At 39.9% G+C, this 26101-nt stretch overlaps 1 protein-coding gene across 1 annotated transcript; it reads right to left on the bottom strand.

Moving 5' to 3' along the window:
* Nucleotides 1-40: 40 nt before the first annotated feature.
* ZFAND1 (zinc finger AN1-type containing 1) lies at nucleotides 41-25550 on the bottom strand. Its single transcript, XM_027561667.1, has 8 exons — nucleotides 25446-25550; nucleotides 21996-22038; nucleotides 21022-21061; nucleotides 18240-18367; nucleotides 18065-18156; nucleotides 16669-16790; nucleotides 2608-2763; nucleotides 41-2516 (listed from the first exon to the last, which is right to left on the bottom strand). The coding sequence occupies exons 1-8, from the start codon at nucleotides 25498-25500 to the stop codon at nucleotides 2346-2348; spliced, it is 807 nt and encodes a 268-aa protein (XP_027417468.1). The 5' UTR covers nucleotides 25501-25550; the 3' UTR covers nucleotides 41-2345.
* Nucleotides 25551-26101: the final 551 nt, after the last annotated feature.

Raw genomic sequence — 26101 nt, 5'->3', positions numbered from 1 at the left:
AAATTTGATTTATGTAGGTTAATATTTCGAATGCAATACATTATAGTTCATAAATTTTATTTCCATGTATCACATTAAGAAAAACAAGACACAGTGTACCAATACTGAAAATAGCAACTGGAACTGTTTCTGTGATATCTCAATTAAATTCTCAGGGAACTTCCCTGGTTTAAAAAGACGAGAACAACAGACACGAAGGACTTGAAGCCAAAGCTGCCTTCATGTTCTGTGACCAAATATCTTCATTCAGTCATTGTCTCCCACGTCAAAGAGGTGTGACATGTAAATTTTACTTTCCTCAGATTCTTCCATCTGCAGCCTTTCCCCTTCTCCTTAAGAATTATCTAGAATACAATCTGACAAATCTGGGGAAAATCTAGTAGTTCATCATTCACATGTCTTTACTGGCTGCTTATATAACAACTCATTTCTATCATCATGTACGTTAAATATTTATCTGAGTTTAAAACTTATTTCAATTTGTGGGTTTTCTACTTTCAGTTCTAGTTGCCTGTGAGCAGTGAAAAGATTCTAAAGGGGAAGGTGGGTACAGTCAACCTTAGAACTCCTCCGCCCCTGGGATTTTCCAGGCAAGAGTACTGGAGTGGGGTGCCACTGCCTTCTCCGTATTAAGCAGACACAAAGCCTTAAAAGAAAGCCTGAGAAAGGGGTCGGATTGCAAGAGTCATCTGGAAATGAGACCCTTGAGGGACTTCCTCTCCTGCCCACAATGCATCTGGATCCTCCCAGCATCTGGATCCATATAGCCTCCAAGAATGCTGGCAACTGTGGCTCTTCCAACTAGTCCACTCAACTATCCGAGATAAGATTTCTGATGATTTAAGTAAGTCCTTCCCACCACACTGCTTTCTCTTTTCTAATCATGACAGGCATGACAGGACCTGTTCTTTGGTCTCCTCAAGTTTAGCTCAATCTCTGCTGCCTTACTTTCTCTCTTTTCAACCCCACTGGTATTTTTTCTGGTACATTTAGCTTTTGTTCAATTCATGGTCAGCTTACTCTGTGCAAGTAATTATGACAGATGCTAAGGTATTAGTTGGTATTAAAACTTTCTGGTATTTGGTAATATATTTAAGGATTATTTTTACTTCTGGTCTTCTGGTTTCTCATAAAAGAGTTATTAGAGCGTAACGACACTTACTATATATTCATTTGGCACTTGCCATACTGCTTTGTATTTTAGTTTTAATTAAGTATGCATTTCTTCATTGTATCCACCATGGCAGTTAGCATCAAATCCTTACATTTAGAAGGTACTTGAATAACTTGGTTAATAAATGAATGTATAAGCAGCTGATAGAAATCAGAAGTTATCTCCATTCACCGCATGAAAACAGTATGAAGAAAGAATTAGAGATGAAATAAACATTCTGAGTTTATTCCCTTAATTAAACCTAAAGCCACTACCCCTGTCTATTGCAAAGTAGGAAAGGGACAGATAACAAACAGAAATAATTTCCATTCCTTCTCTATAGTGGTACTTTGTGGAGTATAGATGGAAGACATCAGTCAGGAGCATTAATTTTAATGTGTTGGTACAAGGTTGTTACTTTTGGCATGAGTTGTGCTTGGGTATATATAAAGGGTCTGTAATGAACTTCAGCTATCCCATCTTCCTTTTTATTGTAATATATCCATACCAACAAAATGATGAAGTCACTGGAGGGGGTTTTTATCAGAGATATGCCCCAAAGCACTTAGGTGGCAACAAAAAAATAATTTCTTCTTCCTAGGCCTGAGATTCCTCATCTACAAACTTTGTAGAGTGAATGAGATGACCTCTAAGTTTCTATGATTCATGTATACACACCAATTTACGCATCATAATGGAGGCAGATACTAAGGCTATACTTCCCCACCCCATGAGACTAGGCTTGGTCATGTGTCTTGCTTAAAGCAAAAGGTCATGCATCTTATCTTCTAAGAGCCATTTCTTTCTTCTACCATAAGAACGGCAATGTCCCCCAAAACGGTCATTGCCTCATCTTAGATTCTGGGTAGAGCAGACTCACGGCCCATCAAAGCTGACATTTAACCAAATGAGAAATATATCTTTGTTGTTGTAATTACAGCATAAACTAATAAAAGTTAATTAGATACAAGCATTTGTTTAACTGGATGTCAGTTCATGGTTACACTTGAAAACACAAAAATTCAAATTCAATTTAATAGAAGACTAATAATATAAATTATGACATAATGGCATTCGAAAGGAACTTTTATACACACACACACACACACACACACACACACAGTATTTGTAGTAAAAGAAGCTGACGAACGATGAATTTTCCTCGTGATTTCTGGCTTGAGTCCCTGCATGGCTATTCCAAGTAAGAATCAACATTTTTTAAAAACTGTTCTTCATCACTCAGATATTCCAAGATAATATTTCCACCACTGTACAAAGGACAATCCTCCTTAGCAATCCAGGTTTCCAAAATATGATCCAAGGGTAATGCCTCTCCTGAGACACTGTGACATAACCTCAATTTCTGTTAAGACAGAAATACATCATATGCAGTAAATAAACATGCTTTATAGAGTATTCTAAAACTTCCAGGGAAAGTTACACCCTGTTGTTACCTTAGCTGTTAGTCTGTTGTTGTCATTTTTAAGGCTGGCTAAAGAAGCTGCGAAGTCTGTGGCCTTTCCGACGCTCCATCCTCGGCAGAAGAACATAGCTTTCCTCTTCTCTTTGCTCCCCTTAGGTAAGAAAACCTGAAAGTAAATTCTTTCCGTCTGTAAAGATAAAAATTTAAAATACAGGTTATACACATGAGGTAGACATCTGGTTTTGTCTGGTGACATCTCTTCCTTGCTTCTCCTGGCCAGAGAAGGCTTATCCTCTGATGACACACCTTTGAGTGGGAAGACAATCATAGAGCCCAGCATCCATCTAAATGCATGGGCAGAGGACCCAAGTCCCTAGTGAAAGGTTGTTGTTGAATCACGTGAAGACACCGGGATTCTTGGCCCCCAGAGTAGAAGAATTCAATCTGGGGCCAGTGACGAGGCTTGACTGCTCAGAGATTTTGTGTAATAAAGTTTTATTAAAGTATAAAGGAGACAGAGAAAGCTTCTGACATAGGCATCGAAGGGGGCAGAAAGAGTACCCACTTGCTAGTGTTAGCAATGAAGTTTTATACTCTCCAATGAATCCAAAGAATGTCTGGAGGTTGTAAAGACTTCACCAGACCTACTCCCATAATTTACATATTTAGATAACAGAATTAGCCAGAAGGTTTAATCCAGAGACTGTCCTCAGGCAGGATACATTATTGTTATATAATCCTAAGGAATGTAGAGAAGGAAAAAAAAACGTTTGTCCTTTCTTCCTCCTTGAGAATTCCAGACCCCTCTCTCCTTGGGGACCGCCAGACTCCTTATCAACCTGCCTAGGAAATGACTCTCTCACTAGTCTGGATGATCTGTGCAAAAATAGGCATGTGACCTAAATTAGGCTAATCATTTCCTGGGATTTTGCATTCAAAACCTGGGGGTAGGGAGGAGCAACATTTTTTTCAGAGGTTTTTTTTTTTTTTTTTTTTTTATAAGTCTTGCTAAATTACATCCAAAAGTTTCTACAGTTATCCCCCATGCCTCTCAGCCACTCCTGAACCAATGTAGAAAAGTTTTTTCAGAGGAAAAACAGTGAATCTAACAGAAAGAGACAAGTCGAGAAAACAGATGGCATCTCTCAACAGCCTTTGAGTCCTGGACTTCAGTCATCCTGTGAGACCAGATCAATGCATTACTTCTCATTATACAAGAGAAGATATGGCTAGTGAGTTTCAGTCACGTTTCTGTCTCTTACAACTGAAAAATTCCTGATACATATACATTTCTGTTCACCTGAAAGACCTTGTTGGGAAGCGTAGTACAAAATAGCTGAATTAGGAGAAAGTCCTTGGGAAAATGGCAAAGGGCCAGAAGTACCCTGGCTTTGTGTACTGTGGACAGAAAAACATCTCCTGCCTTTGGTTACGCTCGGCGCCAAGATTTAATAATAAATAGGGATGTTACTTGAGAAAACAGGTTGTAGGATAAGCACATGAGTCACTTAGAGTGCTGTCCTTGAAATGTTTTTACTGATTATGTGTTAACCCTGTATGCACTCTGCTTATACTTTAAGCTCTTTGTTTCTGCTTATATAAAAAGGCTTGGCTGCAGAAATAAACTTGTCAGTCCTTGCAAGAGACTGTCTGAGTGTCATTCTTTCAGGTTCATTGCTTCCAAGTCCCGGGGAGAAAATCCCCAACAGACCTCACTACATACTTAGATAGCAGGGCCTTTGAGAAAAAAAGAAACTTTAAAAATCAGAAAAGTACCACATCAACAAAAGAGAAAGACTCAGAAATTCAGAGATGGTTCCTCTAGTATTCTATACCCTATATGCTTCCTTTATATTGCATTTTCTTGCAAAATTACAAATGTAAGAAACAAGAATAGAAGCAAGGGTATTTAGCTTCTGAGCTACTCTTCTTTCCTAAAATCACTTTAAAAAAGTGCTGGCTTTATAGACCAATTCCTGCTACAATAAATATTTTGGCATAACTGGAAGGTCTCTCAGTTATAGGGAAAGATCACAATTATTTTAAGAAATACTAGATTCAACACAATTTCCATCTTAGCACTAAGAAATTTAGATTTGTTAAAGACCAGTGGAATGTGTTATTACATATAACAGGAAAAGAAGAAATTATGGGAAATTCAAGCTTTGGGACAACTCTGTAACCTCACAGTTCTTGCTCCAGAAACATGGCAATAAAAGCATACACATGAAAAGAGAAATTTTAAAAGATATACCCTCACCTAAAAGTAAAAAAATAACTATGTCTGAGTATCCAAAATGAAACAGAAATGCAGAGTGACAGCAGGAGGGCTGAGCCACAGGCCCCAGGGCCCAGAAGAGGCGGGTTAAGGAGAAAAAGCAAGGCACAGGGCGGGGGGCCCCTGCCTCTGGCTGACTGCCTGGAGGCAGTGGCCTGTTGGGGATGGGGCCCCCAGCAGAGGAGGCTGAGGAAGTCACTGCTGCAGGCCGACTTAGGCTGCTGCTCACAAAGCTGCCATTCAGGGAGGCACAAGAGTGCAGATACAACCTCCTGAGAGGGAACAAAGCCAAAGCCTTCTAGCTCAGTAGTGGATCTGCAGTAGGCTGAAAATCTGTGCAGAGCAGAAGCAAAAACTGTCAGTCTCAGACTTGGGTTTGGAACAGAGGGCGTGGGTAGGTGGGCCTGTGGAAGAAAAGGCAAGACTCGGGGAGAGGTGAGTGAGACAGTTCGGAGAGACACAGAAGCTCAACACAAACATGCAGAAGCTAGAAGGTGAAACTTCCAAACACATCAGAGCTTAGCTTATTATGGGTAGGAGAAACTAAACTTGAAAAAGACATTTTAAAGAGTTGTTTAGGATATCTGTGGGTCCTCAGCCACGTCTCTTTGTGACCCCACGGACTGTAGCCCTCTGGGCTCCTCTGTCCATGGGATTTTCCAGGCAAGAATATTGGAGTGGGTTGTCATTTCTTCCTCCAGGGAAGCTTCCTGACCCAGGGATCGAATTGGCATTTCTTATATCCCCTGAATTGGCAAACAGATTCTTTCACCACTGAGCTACCTGGGAAGCCCCTATTTAGGATGAACAATGAGAAAAATTAAAGAATAATATTCATAAAAACAGAACAAACAGTTATAAAACCAAAACAGGCAGAAATGAACCATGAAAAGCTATGAAGAACCAATTAGAAATTTAAAAAAACTTAAAAATACAGTTTCTGAAATAAACTTAAACAATAAATTTCTATAATATTCAATAAAAAGGTTTAATTAATTGAAAGATGGATTTGAGGCAGTCATCTAGAAGGCAACACAAACAGACATAAAGGTAGAAATTATAAATCCCCAAAACATGTCCAATAAGAATTTCAGAAAAGAAGAGAAGGAAGCAATGTTCAGAAAGAAAACAACAATAATTTTCTAAGGGTAAGGGATCAACAGCTAAAATGTACCTCAAGGGTCAAGGTGCGTAATTGAAACAAATCATACCTAGAAACCTTGCACTGAAACTGCAAATATCATAGACAAAAATCTTAAGTTACAAAAAAGGTATAGATTACCCATAGAGCAACAAGAGCAAGATCCACAGCACATACTTCCCAAACAATAAACAAAAGAGGCCAGTGAATAGTCTATTAGAAGAGCTGAGAGAGGCAAACGGACAATCCAGCTCAAGTGAGGGAAAATAAGCACAGTTTCAGACAAAAAAGATTGAGTTTACCACAATGACCCTTGACGAATGAACTACTAAAGAATGTGCTTGAGCCAAATCAAAAGTGAGTCTTAAGAAAAAAAGAAACTCAAAAAATATACTGCAAATTTAAATAGCAACTGATTTAAAAACAATCGTGTAAACAAAGTCAATGAGATGGGAGATACTCAACTGCAGAAAACATGTCAAATTCTTTGTCTTATTCAAGAGGATACAATCTCAAGTAACTTTAGGTTTTGAGAGAAGAATTGGTATTTAATCATTAAAATTTTAAATATAAGCACATGCCTCTTATCACCATTATTACAAAACATTATATTGGAGATTATGTATAATATAGTACAAGAAAATGAACTAATTATTGAAAGGTGAAAACTAAAGCTGTTTGTCAATGGGATGTAATTGTACACCTAGGAAATCAAAGGCAAAAACAAAACAACTTCTAAAATAAATAAAAGAATTTGATGATTCGATGCTGTGACTGAATACAATGAATATACAGAAATCAAGACCTTTTTTCCTCCTATGTGAACAGTAAGTTCTGGAAACAGGTACAGGGAAATATTCTGTTCACCAAAGAAAGAAAATCTGTAAGATAATTAGAGATGTTTATATGTGCTCAGTGGCTTCAGTCATGTTCGACTCTTTGTGACCCTATGGATGGCAGCCCACCAGGCTCCTCTGCCCATGCAATGAGCCTCTCCTCTCCAGGCAAGAATACTGGAGAGGGTTGCCCCTCCTCCAGGGGATCTTTCAAACTCACACTTTCTGCATTGCAGGCGGATTCAACAAGGAATAAGACTTAGATGAAGAAAAACATATAAAATGTTACAGATGGCAATAAAATATCTAAATAAAAGAGAAGACATAAAGTTCGTAGATAGGAAGATAATTTTATAAAAATGTCATTTCTCTCAAAATTAATATATATCATGTAAAGCAAAATCAGAGAAATCCTCAGGAATGATCCTCAGTCAGGATTTAATAGACGCTGCTGGGAAATTGAGTTTACTTTACCTAACTTTGCAGAAATCACCTGATAACACGAAGGAGGTCTTGTACCAATTACTTACACCTGGTGGGTAGGAAGGGCGCCAGAATCCCTAGCACAAAGAGGAGGAAGCCAACAAGGTAAGAAATGCTCCTGAGAAGGCAGCCAGGCTTCTGTAGGCACTGTTATTCACAGCCTACATCCTTGTGGGAAACAGTGACAGATAAAAGAAACTACATTCTAAGATCAAGCTGTGTTCTTTTTTGCTTTTCATAATGATTTCTCTCCGTTTCTCCATTTTGGCTTTTAAAGAGCCTACATCCTTCAGCAGTATTTGCTGGAGTCTGTCACTGACAACCTTGTCCCATTATGACAACCATAGAGATCCCAAGATGGATTAAAAAAAAAAAAAGTGTATATAATAATCGTAAGGTTCATATGGATGAATAAACCAAAAGAAAAAAAAGAACTGCTAAGACAAAATTTGGGAAAATATGGATGGGATTTACATGGTCATATGTTAGAACATTCTATAAAGTTATTACATGAAGTCAACTTGGTATTAACATAACAAGTAAAAAACAGATAAGGGATTAGAATAGGAAATCCAAAAACAAACCTAGTAAAAAATAAATCTTGAATTTAACATGAAGGTGATATTTGGTATTTCAATTTAATAGGACAAAAATGATTTATTTAATAATTAGTGGGCAAAGGAGCTAAACAACTGGAAGAAAATATCCTTAGCTCATAGAATATGTTAAAATCAAATTCCAGACCAATTAAAGACAGATGAACAAAAAAAATTAAAACCCTAAGAAAACCAAACCAGAAATGAAAGAAAAGACAGACCCTAGAAAAATTTAGAACACTGATATGTCAATAAGGTACGTAAGTAAAATCAAGATTATTAGATAGATTTTGAAAAAAAGTTTCCAAAGCAGACTGATTATAGGTAAAGGATCAATATCTATTCTATTCCAAGAATATCCACAGTTGACCAAGCAAAATAAAAGTGAAATAAAAATAACAATGTGAAAGAAAAATGATCACAGGATATGCAAGGGCAATTTAGGGAAGAGCATTCATATATGGCCAATGAACATAATAAAATACTTAAACTGAACAATACTTTGGCTACTGAACGCAAAGACCCAAAGAGCCGACTTATTGGAAAAGACCTTGATGCTGGGAAAGATTGAGGGCAGGAGGAGAAGGGGGCGACAGAGGATGAGATGGTTGGATGGCATCACTGACTCAATGGACATGAGTTTGAGCAAGCTCCAGGAGACAGTGAAGGACAGGGAAGCCTGGTGTGCGGCTGTCCGTGTGGTCACAAAGAGTCGGACTCGATTTAGTGACTGAACAACAACAACAAACTCAACGATGGTCAAGGAAACCCACAGTATACAACAATTAGAAGATATCTTTTCACAGCCATTAGACTGAACACATTTAAAAAGATTATCTAAACAGTTACTAGACACCACGGGAGGGGAGAAGTATGCTCATAAGTGACCACAAGAGGCAGTGTACTAAACAGGGCAGATGGCAGGTTCTGACCAGGCAAGTGATCTTAACACTTCAGATTATTCATCTGTGAAATGAGGATAATGATATATGACGGGATAGTCATGAGTATTAAGGGAGGTAAAAAACCCAGAGCCACAAGACAATGCTTGGCATGATACAGTCAGTCAATAAAAGTTCACTATCCTAATTACTGATGGTAAAAATGTAAATTGTTGCAACTTCTTTGTAAAGCAGCTTGACAACATCTATAAGAATTTAAAATAGACATACCCTTGGACTCGGCAAACATACTCCAGGGAATCTATCTCACAGACAAAAGAAATCAGAAATAGGGAACTAGTCACCCAAATGGGAAACGAAGTGAATGTTCATTAACAGGAAAAAGGCAACGAAACTCAGGATCCCTTGGATTATCCATCTTTCAAAGAAAATGATTTAAAACCATACTATTTCCCTTGGAGGAACTGCTGTTAGAAACTTATAGAGGAATATACAGAGCTCAAAGAATACATTATCTATCTGAAAACTGCTTTATTTTTATTTATAGGCTTTATCACTATCTGAAAATTGTAGTATACATTAAATAACCATCTCATCCTACTAGAATATAAACTCTATATGGCAGGGACTTTAACAATTTACTGTCATATCCCCAGGGCCTGATTTATAGCAGGTATTCAAAAAAAGTGTTGACTAAATGAATATGATGCCCTTTTTATGAAATAATGATCCTAAAGCACTCTTTATATCTTTGCATACATATACCAGTAGATACTTTATGTAAAATATACATACATATATTAATATATACATGGGTGTGGATATATATAAATAACTTATGTCAGTACATACATACATGTATACACACACAAATCTTAATGATGCAGGGGGAAAAGTTCTATGTACAGACCTGCACGCTCTGTGGTAAAGTGTTAAGTGTGCTAAGAACATGGTTTCTGAGCCAGTCCACCTGATTCCAGTTCGCAGTTCTCACTAGCTGTGTTACTACCAAGTTACTTAACATTTTTGTGCCTCAATTATCTCATCTATTAGGCAGAGATAATAGTATATATTTCATAAGCCTGCTGCGAGGATTAAATGTGTTAGAAGAGGGCCTGGTACAAAGTAAGTGCTACAGAAATTTCTGCTACTATGTTTTAAATCATAAAAGAACTGGACACTCTAGAGCAGGCCTCTCAGTTACGTCACTGCTGACACCTCGTGCTGGACGGTGCTTTCCTGCGGGGGCTGTCCCGTGCCGAGAGCACCCCTGGCCTCTGCCTGCTGTGCCAGTCGTGTCCCCGTGCGCAGGGGTGACAACCAAAATGGTCTGCAGACACTGTCAGGCCTCCCCGAGGGGCACAACCACCCTCACTTGACAACCACTGCTTTAGTGGGATGAACGTGGACACAGGAGGGGGTGTTTGGCTTTTTCCCTGATATAGCTTTTTAAATTACCCTTGTTAAAAGTATGTAGTATTTCTATAACTGAAAAATAAGGAAGGCTTCAAAAAAGAAACATTAAAAAAAGTATTAAAAGAAGTTTATAATCAATGGTTTCTAGACCAGCAGAATAAAAGAGAATATAGAAAATTCAATCAATACAAAAGATGACTGGAAGGAAATAAATAACAACAGCAAAAGGACAATCAGCAAAAAAAACGTAAGATAGAAGAAATATATTTAAATGCTTGTGATCATAATAAATATAAATGGGTTCAACTCACCTATAAAAGACAGATATTATCAGATTGGATTAAAAAAACAAAGTCCAGCTACATACAGCTTACAAGAAACACTCTAAAAATAAAACAACACAGAAAGTTGAATACAAAGGAATACACACATAGTAGTAACTATTCACCAAAAGGAACACAGTGAAACATCATAATTCAAAATAGATTTAAGGCAAAAAATTCATACTGAGGACGTAATGATGAAAAAACTAAATGTACTTGATAATATAGAACTCAGCAAAACTACTAAGAATTATAGGGGAAAAAACTGACAAAACCACAGCTACAGTGAGAGATTTTATTTAATACCATCTGTTTCAGAACCTGATAGATCAGGCTGACCAAAAGTTAGTGAGCGCACACACACATATGCACGTGGACAAACAGAATGATTGCACATTAAAAAACAAACAGGACAAAATGTAAGTAATTGGAACATCTGGGTAACCAGTATGAAAACATTCTTTGTACTATTCTAGAACTTTTCTGCGTTTGAAATTGTATTAAAATAAAGTTGCATGCATGTGTGCTAAGTCACTTCAGTCATATCCAGCTCTTTGTGACCTTATAGACTGTAGCCCACCAGGCTCCTCTGTCCATGGAATTTCCCAGGCAAGAATACTGGAATGGGTTGCCATGCCCTCCTCCAGGGGATCTTCCTGACCCGGGGACTGAACCCACATCTCTTATGTCTCCTACAGTGGCAGGCGGAGTCTTTACCACTAGTGCCACACAGGAAACTCAAAATAAAGTTACCTCCCCTAGAAAAAAACACCTAAATAAGTAGGTTGAAAAAGTAAGCTCACCATTCAATGTGAGAAGTTAGAAAAACAACATCAGAGACAATCTGAGCAAAGCAAAAAAAGGAAATAATAATATAAAAACAAAATCAGTAAAGCAGAAAGCAAAGAAACAATAGAGAAGTCAATAAAACCAAAACATGACTCTCTGAAAAAACTAAAATGCAAATTAAAAAAGTAAACACAAACCCCTAGCAAGACTGTTCAAAGGGAAATCAAAGTACAAGTGAAAAATATGAAGGACTAATGAAAGACACAACAGAGATGTGGGAACGTAACAGTAAGCTGAAAAATCTGTATTAAACAGAAATTTTTAAGAAAAATGTTATTTACCAACATATATTTCAGAAGACATAGATTATCCAAATAAACCAAGGAACTATTTAACAGATTAATTAGTATTCAAAACTCTCCCCCTACAAAAGGCAACAAATCTGAAGGCTGTAACAACCATTACTAAACCTTCAAAAACAATATGCCTCTATTTCAGAGAATAGAAGAGGAAAGCTACTCAACTAGTTTTTTTTGTTACTAATGTCAGGACAAAACAGTAAATAATATATTAGTGAATCAGTTTAGCAGTACATTTCAGAAGAATTATATACTAGAGTCAAGTGGTTTATCTGAGAATATGTGGGTGATTCACAACAGAAGATGATCAATGTAATTCATTACATTAATAAGGGAAAAAAACTATATAATCATCTTACTGCTGCTGCTGCTGCTAAGTCGCTTCAGTCATGTCCGTGAGACCCCATAGATGGCAGCCCACGAGGCTCCCCCATCCCTGGAATTCTCCAGGCAAGAACACTGGAGTGGGTTGCCATTTCCTTCTCCACTGCATGAGAGTGAAAAGTGAAAGTGAAGTCTCTCAGTCATGTTTGACTCTTAGCGACCCCATGGACTGCAGCCCACCAGGCTCCTCCGTCTGTGGGATTTGCCAGGCAAGAGTAACTGGAGTGGGGTGCCATTGCCTTCTCCAGATAATCGTCTTACTAGATGGAGGAAAAAAATTATAGCAATATTTACTACCCATTCCTGATACAAATTCCTAGAAAACTAGGAATAGAAAAATACTGTTAACCCAAGGAAGGCTACTATCAAAAATCCACAGCAAATATAATATTTAGTGATGAAACTTTAGAATTATTTGCACTGAAGTCAGAAACAAGACGGGAAAAAAAAAAAGAAAAAAAAAAGAAAGAAACAAGATGGAGAGCCCTGCTGTCACTTGCGTGACCTGACGCGGTGGCGGGGGTCTCAGCCAACAGTGACACAAGAGTAGTGAGGAGGAGGAAGCGTGACAGAGAAGAAAATTTGAAAACAAAAACCACACAAAGTTACCATTTGCAGAAGATGTGACTGCACAGAAAACTAGACAGGAAATCTACAAAATATGGGAACTATCAGAGTTTATTTGCTAGACAGAAAGACATTATACAACAACCACCAATAACCAAATTAGGAAAATGTTAATTTAAAAAAATTACCATTTATAATGGCAGCATAAGTTATGAAGAGCCAAATAAACTTAAGACATCTAAATGTGTATGGTAGGCATTATAGAATGTTATTTAAAGACATAAATAAAGACCTAAATAGAGTTGGGATAGACTATGGAGATGAATAGGAGGAATGAAATTTTAAAGATGTCCACTGTCTCTTACTTAAAGTTTAGCACAATTTCTATCAAAATCAGCATTTCACAGAACAGGACGAAGTGATCCTAAAATTTTTACAAAAGAATAAATGGCCAAGAATAGACACAGTTGGAAGCCAAGAATGAGGTGGACAGCCTTCTCCTACTTACTACTGTAAAAGCTACTACGATTAACACAGTACAATATTGATGCCGAGAGTCAGACCAAAGGAACAGAACTGAGATCCCTAGACGAGTCCCACATTTACAGAACAAGCTGGTGTGTAACAGAAGTGACATTACAAGGATGAACTCTTCACTTTCTTACGTTATGATAAGTAGCCCATTGGTTGAGAGGGGGAGGAATAAATCTCTACCTCTACTTACTTACAATTAAGTTCCAGATGCAATAAAAAGCTAAACAAAAAAATGCAATAAAACTTTTAAAGGAAAATGTAAGTAAAAAACTCATTTTAAGAATTACAATCCTAAAGAAATAATTAATAGATTTGAGTGCGTTAAAATTTAAAAAGTCTGTATCACTAGAGAGATCAAAAACAAAGTAAACACAAGCTATAGACCAAGAGAAGATATGTGCAACATATTTAATCAAGAAAAGATCAGAACTTAGAACATATACCCTTATCAGTTCAGTTCAGTCGCTCAGTTGTGTCAGATTCTTTGCGACCCCATGAACTGCAGCACGCCAGGCCTCCCTGTCCATTACCAACTCCTGTAGTTCACTCAGACTCATGTCCATCGAGTCAGTGATGCTATCGAGCCATCTCATCCTCTGTCGTCCCCTTCTCCTCCTGCTCCCAATCCCTCCCAGCATCAGAGTCTTTTCCAATGAGTCAACTCTTCGCATCGGGTGGCCAAAGTACTGGAGTTTCAGCTTTAGCATCATTCCTTCCAAAGAAATCCCAGGGCTGATCTCCTTCACAATGGACTGGTTGCATCTCCTTGCAGTCCAAGGGAATCTCAAGAGTCTTCTCCAACACCACAGTTCAGAAGCATCAATTCTTTGGTGCACAGCTTTCTTCACAGTCCAATTCTCATATCCACACATGACCACAGGAAAAACCATAGCCTTGACTAGACGGACTTCTGTTGGCAAAGTAATGTTTCTGCTTTTGAATATGCTATCTAGGTTGGTCATAACTTTTCTTCCAAGGAGTAAGCGTCTTTTAATTTCATGGCTGCAGTCACCATCTACAGTGATTTTGGAGCCCAGAAAAATAAAGTCTAACACTGTTTCACTGTTTCCCCATCTATTTCCCATGAAGTGATGGGACCGGATGCCATGATCTTCATTTTCTGAATGTTGAGCTTTAAGCCAACTTTTTCACTCTCCACTTTCACTTTCACCAAGAGGCTTTTTAGTTCCTCTTCACTTTCTGCCATAAGGGTGGTGTCATCTGCATATCTGAGGTTATTGATATTTCTCCCGGCAATCTTGATTCCAGATTGTGCTTCTTCCAGTCCAGTGTTTCTCATGATGTACTCTGCATATAAGTTAAATAAGCAGGGTGACAATATACAGCCTTGACATACTCCTTTTCCTATTTGGAACCAGTCTGTTGTTCCATGTCCAGTTCTAACTGTTGCTTCCTGACCTGCATATAGGTTTCTCAAGAAGCAGGTCAGGTGGTCTGGTATGCCCATCTCTTGAAGAATTCTCCACAGTTTATTGTGATCCACATAAAGGCTTTGGCATAGTCAATAAAGCAGAAATAGATGTTTTTCTGGAACTGTCTTGCTTTTTCCATGATCCAGCGGCTGTTGGCAATTTGATCTCTGGTTCCTCTGCCTTTTCTAAAACCAGCTTGAACATCAGGAAGTTCATGGTTCACATACTGCTGAAGCCTGGCTTGGAGAATTTTGAGCATTACTTTACTAGCATGTGAGATGAGTGCAATTGTGCAGTAGTTTGAGCATTCTTTGGCATTGCCTTTCTTTGGGACTGGAATGAAAATGGACCTTTTCCAGTCCTGTGGTCACTGCTGAGTTTTCCAAATTTGCTGGCATATTGAGTGCAGCACTTTCACAGCATCATCTTTTAGGATTTGAAATAACTCAACTGGAATTCCATCACCTCCACTAGCTTTGTTCATAGTGATGCTTTTTAAGGCCCACTTGACTTCACATTCCAGGATGTCTGGCTCTAGATGAGTGATCACAGCATCGTGATTATCTTGGTCTTGAAGATCTTTTTTGTACAGTTCTTCTGTGTATTCTTGCCACCTCTTCTAAATATCTTCTGCTTCTGTTAGGTCCATACCATTTCTGTCCTTTATTGAGCCCATCTTTGCATGAAATGTTCCCTTGGTATCTCTAATTTTCTTGAAGAGATCTCTAGTCTTTCCCATTCTGTTGTTTTCCTCTATTTCTTTGCACTGATTGCTGAAGAAGGCTTTCTTATCTCTTCTTGCTATTCTTTGGAACTCTGCATTCAGATGCTTATATCTCTCCTTTTCTCCTTTGCTTTTCGCTTCTCTTCTTTTCACAGCTATTTGTAAGGCCTCCCCAGACAGCCATTTTGCTTTTTTGCATTTCCTTTCCATGGGGATGGTCTTGATCCCTGTTTCCTGTACAATGTCACGAACCTCAGTCCATAGTTAATCAGATCTAGTCCCTTAAATCTATTTCTCACTTCCACTGTATAATCATAAGGGATTTGATTTAATCAAGAAAAGATCAGAACTTAGAATATACAGACCCTTATAGACCTTTTTAAAAGTTCCAAACAACCCAGCAGAAGATACGCAATTCACGAGAGAAAGTCAAATAGCCAATAAACATATGCAAAGGAGCTGAACCACACTCATCACAGGGAAATTCAACTTTAAACCTCAGTGATGTGTCATTTCAATCTGTCAGACTGGTAATAATCAATAATACCCAACACTGTCAGGAAACTCAGACACTGCAAGAAGGAGATAAATCAGTACAATTACTGACAATAAAAAACTGACAATATTTAATAAAGCCAAAGATGAGCAAACCCCATTCTCCAGTTTTCTATTTCTAGGTATGTTCCCTGGAATATCATTTTTCAAGTTGATGGTCTCAATCCTTCAGGGGCTATAAAGTCAACAGTCTTTACATAGAACAAAAAATATCAGAGTAGATACACACCCTCATGAGGCTAGATCTTACTTACTAAAACTGTGTTAAGGTATATATGTAGGTACATATGTACTGGATAGTTGTAGAAAATGTAGTTGATAATACGGAGCTTGAAAGAAACTGCCTTAGAGAAATGTTCCCATGTATACACAGGGTGTTCACTGTTGAACAGTTTATAACAGCAAACAGCTTGGAAAAGGAATCTGAATCGTGTTCACTAAGAGAATAGATAAACTGGTACATACATACTACAGAAAAATGTGAGCTACCAAAATGAATGAAACAGACTAAACATATCAGCACGGATATATGTTTAAAAACATGATACCAAGGGTAAAAAAAAAAAAGGTTGAACGATACATATGGCTTACAGCCATTTCTATAATGCAAAAAAAACTTGCAAGACCATTATTTATGCAGGCTTATACCTTGTAGTATCAAAAATGATACACATGGAGTTCAGGTTTAGCTGTTACTCATGAAAGGGAAGACTACAAAGGGGGCTCCAACCGTATCTGGAACCTTTTTGTTTCCTAAATATCTAAAACCAACCTGTGGCAATGATTTGTCTCCAGCAGCATGCATCTTTAATTTCATCAGTGCTACCTTTGCAGCTGTTTCACTATTTTTTGCACCTTTCCGTCGTTTACTTGTTGTCTCTCCTGTCTTGGAATCTAAGAAGCAAGCATAGGGATATAAGCAAATAGGAACTTGCACATTTTCCAAAGTTTTATTAACTGTGGCCTTGAAACATATATGAATTACATATACTAGAGTCGGACACGACTAAAGCGACTTAGCAGCAGCAGCAGCAAAGATATATGGAGACCACATTCATTTTGTAGATATTATATTTACAAGAACAATGGAAAAATAGCACTGAGTGGACGTAAGTGAGCTGCACATTAAAAAACTTAAGTTACATGTCCTTCTTTCCAACTTAAATCTATTTAATCCAAAGCAATCACTAACACTTCTACAGAGAAGTGTTACAGAAGATTTTTTACTTAATTAATAGAATTTAATTTAAATTATTATGGCATCACTGACTCGATGGACATGAGTCTGAGTGAACTCTGGGAGTTGGTGATGGACAGGGAGGCCTGGCGTGCTGCGATTCATGGGGTCGCAGAGTCGGGCACGACTGAGTGACTGATCTGATCTGATCTGATTATCCTTAATATAAAATGAAAATTCAGTTGAGTATGTTGGCAGTAACACTGGTCAACATCACAAATACATTCTTTCCTCATATGTCAGATTATCAGCAGCATTCAGAGGACAGCTGACTCGGCTTAAACTTTAGTCTTTTTATTTAAAAGGGATCTTTTTCTTTCATTTTCTTAGGTTTTTTTTTAATAGTTTTACATTTTATTTTTTCATTCAATTTTTACTTATTTATTTTTGGCTGTGCTGAGTTTTCGCTGTAGCATGCGGGCTTTCTCTAGTTGTGGTGAGAGAGGGCTCCTTTCTAGTTGCGGTGTTCAGGCTTCTCTTGAGGAACACAGACTCCAGGGCACACAGGCTTGGCTGCCCCACAGCATGTGGGATATTCTCGCGTCAGGGATTAAACCCGTGTCCCCTGCATTGGCAGGAGGATTCTTAACCACTGGACCACCAGGAAGTCCTAACTTTAGTCTCTGAAGAACGTAAACCACTACTTTAGCTTCATGAATGGAACTTCTAGCCAAGATGGTTAACCAGCTGATACAAGTGGTCCAGCAAGAGAACACCTACCGGATATTTCCATGGAATTTCCAAATTTCCACTGGCTAGGTAAGACTTGGAAAAATACTGTCACAAGAATGCCCTCAAAATCTATAGCAAGTTATAACCATCAGGGCTGCTAACGGCACCTTCCATAACCGGCAAGCTGACAGAAGCAGGGCTCTGAACTCAAGAGTATACGGCAGTAAGTAAACAACAAACATGCTTTCCAGGTACTTGCCAATAATGTCTTTAACGAGTTTCTGAGTGGCAGCCATACGAGGCTTAGGGATTTCCAGTTTTTCACATTCGTGATCTGACTGGTGACGGTGTCTGTGAGCGACAGAAGAGGGACAGTAGTTCATGTGCTTGCATGTGACTTAAACAGACACAGTTTGAACGGTCTTAGTGGTCACCTCAGGCAAAAGTTCTTCTCACAGGAAGGACACATAATGGGCACAAGCTCTCTCTCAGCACAGTCCCTGAAGGAGCATGGGTGAGATGTACCGGTGTCTGACTTCAGTCTCTTGTTGATTACAGTCACCTGAAAAGGTGGAAGGGGGGTATGGCATCATATTTCACATTAAACGTAAATCAACAAATCTATTCTCGATATCCAGAGCATTTTTGCTTCAACTTGTAAAAGCAACCCACACAATCTTGCACAGATTATAACAATTGTGTGCAGAACGATTACTGTACTGACTGCCCCACATTTTCAAATTTTCCCTACTGTGGCGTGTTTACCTTCTAAGTCATGTTAAAATGACTACTCTGTCCTCCTCCACGATTTCAGTCTTCTACTTTGTAACGTACTACACAGCAATGTCCCAGTAATAGCTCAGTTGGTGAAGAGTCCTCCTGCAATGCAGGAGACCCTAGTTTGATTCCTGGGTCAGGAAGATCTGCTGGAGAAGGGACAGGCTATCCACTCCTATTCTGGCCTGGAGAATTCCATGGATTGTATATAGTCTGTGGGGTCGCAAAGAGTTGGACACAACTGAGTGACTTACATGGACTGGGAAATCAGCCCATCACTCCTCAAATGAAAAGTCATATCCACCTTCCACACTGATTTTAGAGGCTTAAATATATGTAAAAGAACACTTAAAATTATATTTTTCCATGATACACAGAGTTAAAAAAAGTTTTCACAACGATATAATATTTTTTGTGTGTATGCTCAGTTGGTTCCGATCTTTGCAACCTCATGGACCGTGGATCGCCAGGCTCCTGTCCATTCGATTTCCCAGGCAAGATTACTGAAGTAAGTTGCCATTTTCTTTTTCCAGAGAATCTTCCTAACCCAGGGGTAGAACCCACGCCTCTTACATCTTCTGCATTGGCAGGCAGATTCTTTACCACTAGTGCCACCTACTGTATTACTAGCAAATATTACACCAGAGGAAAAAGATTTTATGAAATTAAGAAAAAAAAAAAATCCAGATCACTTAGGCTATTGTGAGTACTAAGTAACCAGGTTTCTAGATTTAAATGAACTCAGCTGACTCTTGGACAACTCAGGAGTTAGGGTACAAACTCCCCACACTGTTAAAAATCCGAGTGTGTCTTCACAGTTAGCTTTCCATAGCTGCAGTTCTGCATCTGCAGGTTCATCGCTTTGTGCAGCACACATTTAGTGAAAAAAAAAAAGATCCACGTGTAAGGGAAACACACAGTTCAAACCTGTGTCATTCAAGGGTCAATGGTAATTGCTTGAAATCCATGACCAAAGGGTATTCTCTATAAAAATATAGTTACATCTCATTGGAAGTAATTTCTTAACCATTTTTCCAAATTCATTTCAATGGTCTAAAGGTAGAAGATTTTTATTTCACTATTTAATTAATAAGATCTAACTGAGAGACATTCTATGAGACATTCACAGAAAGCAAATTATATCACAAGAAAAAAGAAAGCACAGAGATTTATAATAATGTTTACTATATGACTCTGAGTATTTCTCTCCAGTTAATCCTGAGTAATACCAGTATGTTAATTAATTTTTATTTCCCTCAAATCACCAAAACTTCAGAAGGCCAGATTTTGACTGAAGCTCATTTAATCTTAATTTTTATAATTGAGAGAACAGATGTAAAAATCCTTGGTAAAGTGTTTGGTAAATGGTGGGAAGGAATAAATATCAACTGCAAAATGGCAGGCAAATGCTTCTTTCCAAATGGAGTGAATTCAGTTTAACGTCCAGCCGACCTCTGACCCAAAGGAGGTGGAGCAACTTCTCTGATTACAAATTCAGGAAAATTAGGCTCAGCTTTCTCTTTATTTCCTAAGAGGCCTAACCTGGTGCAGCACTGCTGTGACAGGTGGCAAATCCACCTAATTCTGGATTTTCTTTGAAGATCTTTTTGGCTCTACATTAAGCTTCATCATTCAACTTATTCTTTACATGTCATAAAGACGGTATTTTGGCTTTTATCTAACAGCTCTTTTTAATCTTTGACGTGGTCAGAATTAGGGTAGGGATTTTGCTGGACTGCAGGTTTGCTCCTGATGATCTAAGGCTGATGGAGTCAGCACAGTTTATTACCACAGAATCCTAACCCCAGGCACCAGTGAAAATGAGCACAACAGTGAAGCAAACTGGAGGGAGCATATGATGAGGATGTTAATTCCATTACATATTTAGAAATATAGAGCCTGAAGCTAAAAGTGGGCTACCTCCACAGAACGGTAGTATAAAGGAATGAAAATTATAAGAATAAAAATTTATAAATACCAAGTAGGCAAGTTTATTTTTAAAACAAATTGGGAAAAAATATAAAGTAACAGTCTCTTATAAATCAGTTTAGTACGCCAAATTTTAATCAGAATCAAGACTTCCCTGGCAAAACAGTAGACAGGAGTTCGCCTGCCAGTGCAGGGGACGTGTGTTCGACCCTTGGTCCAGAAAGACCCACACGCCGCGGAGCAACTGGAGCCGTGGGCCACAACTACTGGGCCCGTGCCTTCTGGGGCCTGGAGCCACAGCCACTGAAGCCCGCGAGCCCCAATCTGAACGCAGCTCCACTGCACCTCGGTGCCTAGAGCCCTCGCCCTGAGACCAGAAAGGAGCCCCTGTTCCCTGCAATTACAGAAGGCCTGTGAGCAGCAAGGAAGACACAGCACAACCAAAGTAAACAGATAAATAGAATCTAATTCTGAAATACAAACACGTTTCACTAGGGGATATTAACATACCTCAGGACAGCTATGGGACTCTCTGCTCCTGTGTTCAAGGCTTAAATAACAACAACAGAAAAGTGTTTATTTACATGTAATCAAATAACGTACTTAAAGATAACTGCAGAAATTTGAGATATTTTAATGGTTAAATCCTTAAGATTAATTACACTCACACCACATTAACAACTCTGCATACAAGAATCAGCTGAAAAGACAAACAAAAGACAGAGCGCCTATAGTCTCATAAGTTTTAAAACCCAACTACTGTTCCACTTCAATGTGAGTGCAAATAATTCACCTCAATTACCTTTTTACTTTGAGTGTTCTAAGGTATGTGAAAACACAAGAGGCTCTTTTGATTCCTTTTATTTCTCAAAAATAACCAATAATAATATGTCAAAGGAGTATTCTAGTTCTGAATGACTTAAACATATGTACTATTTTTATTTACTTCTAATAAGTCTTTCTGAACTATTGTCTGAAAAGAATTTATTTTCAGTGTTCTATTAAATACATTAAATGCCTGATACTTGAAAGTTTAATTGAAAATACATTTTCCAAAATTCTTGTTTGTTCCCAGGTTTTACATTGCATGTAATATATATGCAAAGGCCATATAGTACCCAATTTAAGAAATATATAGGTTGGACTCTTTCCATTGTACTAATAAAAATAAAAACTAATAATCATAATTGGATTTTAAAAACCATATTCTTTATATTCTGGATATATTCTCTCCTTGTGATTAATACACATAATTTTTACATAAAACTCACACACGTAACTCTAGAAAGTTTAAAGACTAGCCACATATATGCATAAGTAATCAGAGCCTATGACTAATCTGTTTTTTCCTCAAGTGATTATTCTAGTGAATATCAGATATCAATGGCTAAAGTACAAACTATTTAAATCATTCTGCTTTTTAGAAATAAATCTCATATCAACACTAAAATTACTTCTAAATCCTGCATAAAAACTTAACTTACCAAAATACTCCTGAACATCCATCACATACAAATGGAAGAAAATCTAAAATAAAGGGAAAATGTTATATGTTCTGGTCAGTAACTGATTTTGACTTAGGTTTCTTAAGTAAAAAGGAATCAAGCACTGAACTGTGGCTACAGGAGAACTTTCCTTTTGAACAATATCCTAGTGCAGCAAGCAGTGGTTAAACAAAGGCTATCACAACCTCAAGTGCTCTGAAGTAACCAGATTATCAGGAGATAAATATTACTTGCAGTAACAGACTAAATCAGAAAAAAAGAAGTTCTGTGAGTGTTTTTCCCATATTTACCAGATGTTGCTTCTGAGGAACATATATCACAAAAATCCTGCATTTGAAGTGACAATCTTGGATTTCAGTTTTGATTGCACTGCTTACTAATCTAGCAATGCTAGGCAAGTTACTTAACAGTAGAGCTCTGGGTTATATATATATACATACACACACACTAGATATATATATAGATATAGATACAGTATATGGTATTGTATATGTATACAAAATCAAAAATATATTGTTAGGTAATATAGATAAAAATAGGATATAAGTACATTGCACCTGTGTGGATATGTATACGTGTGTGTATGTATATCTATTGTGTGTACATACCTGTGTTATATGCCACACTTACTTCATAGGGTAATTGTAAAAACTAAATGAGATATGTAAAAGATAATAGTAAGGTCAGAACTGTTAATTAACAAGAATAATTACAACAATTCACTTGTTTTGAATAGACTCAAACTCTGAGAAAAATCCTGGGGTGACTAGGTAGAGACATGTTCAAAGATATTCCAGAAATTAAATAGATGGATTGATAGTGAAAAATTTAGTCCTGAATTGTTTCTTTCCTTGCTGTTAAGGAACAACTAAGTTAGGACTAAGCAACAATTAAGTCAGGAAATGAATTTTTGGAAAGCACACGAAAGCATCTGTTTTTAGATGTGGCAATTGACCACAAATCACTGAATATAATCATTCATTCTCTAATCTGTTTTCAATGTACCTCATAATAAATTACAGAACACAGACAAGTGAGGCTGGATGTATCTAATCACACTGCCTTTACAAAATGAAAACAGAAAGTACTGCACTTAAGAGAAAGCCACTATTACTCCAAAAGATCTCATCCTACAGGGTATCTTAACCCATAAGAAAAAAGAGGTCCTACTGTAACCCATAAGAAAAAAGAGGTCCTACTGTAACCCAGGGCTTCCCTGTTGGTGCTAGTGGTAAAGAGCCTGCCTGCTAATGCAGGAGATGTAATAGACACAGGTTCAATCCCTGGGTCAGGAAGATCCCCTGGAGGAGGGCATGGCAACCCACTCCAGTATTCTTGCCTGGAGAAACCCATGGACCAAGGAGGCTGGAAGCTATAGCCCATAAGGTCATAAAGAATCAGACATGAAAGAAGTGACTTAAAACACGTGCACAGTAACCCAAAGGGACCCGTGGCTACTTGCTGCTTGTGGGACAAGAGGACTCTAATATAGTTCTTCCCTCACCTGAGAAGTGAGCTTAATGCACTGTCACTACTGTCCTGAAAGCATGATATTGTAAGCATCTGTTCCATACCAGGTATGTAGATATACATTTGTCAAAGAGAAGAAAACTGAAATACACATTACTCTGCAAAACTCCTATGTCTCTTTAAAATGGGGAAAATGTGCATGATTGCTACTTTTAGAGACTTTGGTGACCAACTAAGTATTAGATGGAAACTAAGAGGACCCAGGGGTAAGAGTTAAGGTAACTTCCTAACACTTGACACCATTCTTCTATTCATCCAGAAGCTAAATGAAATCTAGTACACTCACTGCTAAGTCACTTCAGTCGTGTCCAACTCTGTGCAACCCCATAGACGGCAGCCCACCAGGCTCCCCTGTCCCTGGGATTCTCCAGGCAAGAACACTGGAGTGGGTTGCCATTTCCTTCTCCAAAGCATGAAAGTGAAAAGTGAAAGTGAAGTCGCTCAGTCCTGTCTGACTCTTAGCGGACCCCATGGACTGCAGCCCACCAGGCTCCTCCGTCCATGGGATTTGCCAGGCAAGAGTACTGGAGTGGGGTGCCATCGCCTTCTCCGAGTACACTCACAATATCCTCTAAATCTTAACTGCTCTCCACTAGAGACTGCGAGAAATCCGAACTCCAAAAGAGCCAGACCCTGGCCTCATTTCAGTGCATACATTTTAAGAGACACCTGAAGTTGGAAGGGAAGATGAACTATGTCACAGATGGTAGATATCATGGACTTGATAATCAGGTATACCAGAATTACATCACTTACGGTCAAAACCCAATAGGCTAAGCTTCCCTATGAGAGTCTGCAAAGAAACATCGGTCCTTGCTACTGAATGGCAGAGGATCACAGCCAGTGGTGAAAGCTACAGAGTCCTGTAAGTAACAAGCCTGGTAGGGATTGAGCCCTTTAGCCCATCGTCCACAACAGGTCATCACTGATCAACTGGAGCACTCCCACTAATTCTGGGCTAACCCCCAGAGCCCTTCTCAATAGTGACAGGGTACCTGCTACCAACGACTGAAGCTGCAATGGGAGAGAAAACTTGTTTGGCCCCGAGATGTGTAACAGCACGAGCCAGATGTGATAGCATCCATTTGGAGTGCAAGCCGGGTACTAGAGACAGACGGCGTTCTGTGTGGCTCTCGGCTTCAGGACTTGCCTGCTGCACATTCCTAAGGCCTGTGCCACACGCCCACTGGCCGTGAGCTTGGACTCCGTGTGTCACAAGGTCTCTCAGTTCAGCAGAGACAGAACATCACCTGACTAAAGCTCTAAAACGCAGCGAACTACCCTGAGAGCTTTTCTGTGGAAATGGCCATATCTTGGACCCTTACGTGGGCCAGAAGCAAGGCAGGTGCTCAGTAAACGTCTACTGAGTCAGAAACAGTCAGAGCCGAAGAAGACAGAGCTGAGAGCGCACAGACACGCTCCCAAGGCGATGCTTGGGGCCTTTTCACTGGAAGTCCGTCCCCTGAGCAGCCAGCGAAAACGAGGCTCAAAGCTGACCCAGCCCAGTCCTTCCCTGACAGACAACGGAAGGGCTGTGGACGACGACCCAGATCGCCGCGGCGGGACGGGGCACCTTCCCGGTTTCCACACCGAAACGCGCTCCCTCCCGGGCTCGTCAGACAGCAGCGGGCGCGCGCGGCTCCTCGGCGAGGCGGCCTTGGAAACCGGAGCGGGCGCTGCCGGGTACGCTTCCAGGAGTCGCGCAGGCCCCTCAGGGGGACAAGCCGCTCCCAGGCCCCAGGGCCGCCAGAAAGCCTCCGACCCGGCCAACTGCAGGGCCCGCGGGACACGCCCGGCCCCTTCTCAGCCTCCGCCCCGCGCCGCGGCCCTCACGCCCCGCCGCCCCGGAGGCAGAGCGCGGCCCGGACCCCCGAGGCCGGGGCTGGGGCGCCGCATCACCTAGCCGCCTGCAGCGTTCCACCTGGCAGTGCCGCCCGACGTCCATCTCCGCCATCTCCGCGCGCACGAGGGGCTAGGCGAGGGGAGGGGCGGCGGGGCGAGAGGCGGGGCGAGGGGGCGAGGCGGTGCGCGGCGCCCGCTGGGAACAGGCGGGGAGGGGGCGGGGCATGAAGGTGGGGGCGGGAAGAGGGGCGGGATGAGGGGGGGGCAGGATGAGGGGGGCGGGGCTGGCGCAGAGGGGGCGGGGCGAGGCGGCGCGCGGCGCCCTCTGGGAACGGGCGGGGTGGCACAGGGCCTGCACGTAGGGCGGGGGCGGGGCGAGGCGGTCCCCGCTGGGAATGGGCGGGGAGGGGGCAGGGCCTACAGGTGGGGGTGTGGCCCGTGCCGAGAGGGACTGGGCACTCCGAGCGTCCGGAGCCAGAGGAGGGGTTGTTGATCTGTCCGGCGTTTCTTCGGGTGCAAGTCCTGTCGCCTAGTCCTTAGAAAAAATACCCGGTTTTCTGGGAGATTGCGTGCTTGTGTGCCCTCTGTGCTTATCTTCCTTCCGCGAAATTGGAGTTGTGGAAGGCTTCCTCAGAAGTGTGTGTGTGTGTGTGTGTGTGTGAATTCCTGACTCATTCTACACCAGTGTTACTTGATGATATAAGAACGTTCTG

Source organism: Bos indicus x Bos taurus, chromosome 14 (assembly GCF_003369695.1).
Source record: "Bos indicus x Bos taurus breed Angus x Brahman F1 hybrid chromosome 14, Bos_hybrid_MaternalHap_v2.0, whole genome shotgun sequence".
In the NCBI taxonomy this organism is placed as follows: domain Eukaryota; kingdom Metazoa; phylum Chordata; class Mammalia; order Artiodactyla; family Bovidae; genus Bos; species Bos indicus x Bos taurus.
The sequence above is the reverse complement of the archived record's forward strand: the minus strand, read 5'-3'. Positions and strand labels throughout refer to the sequence as shown.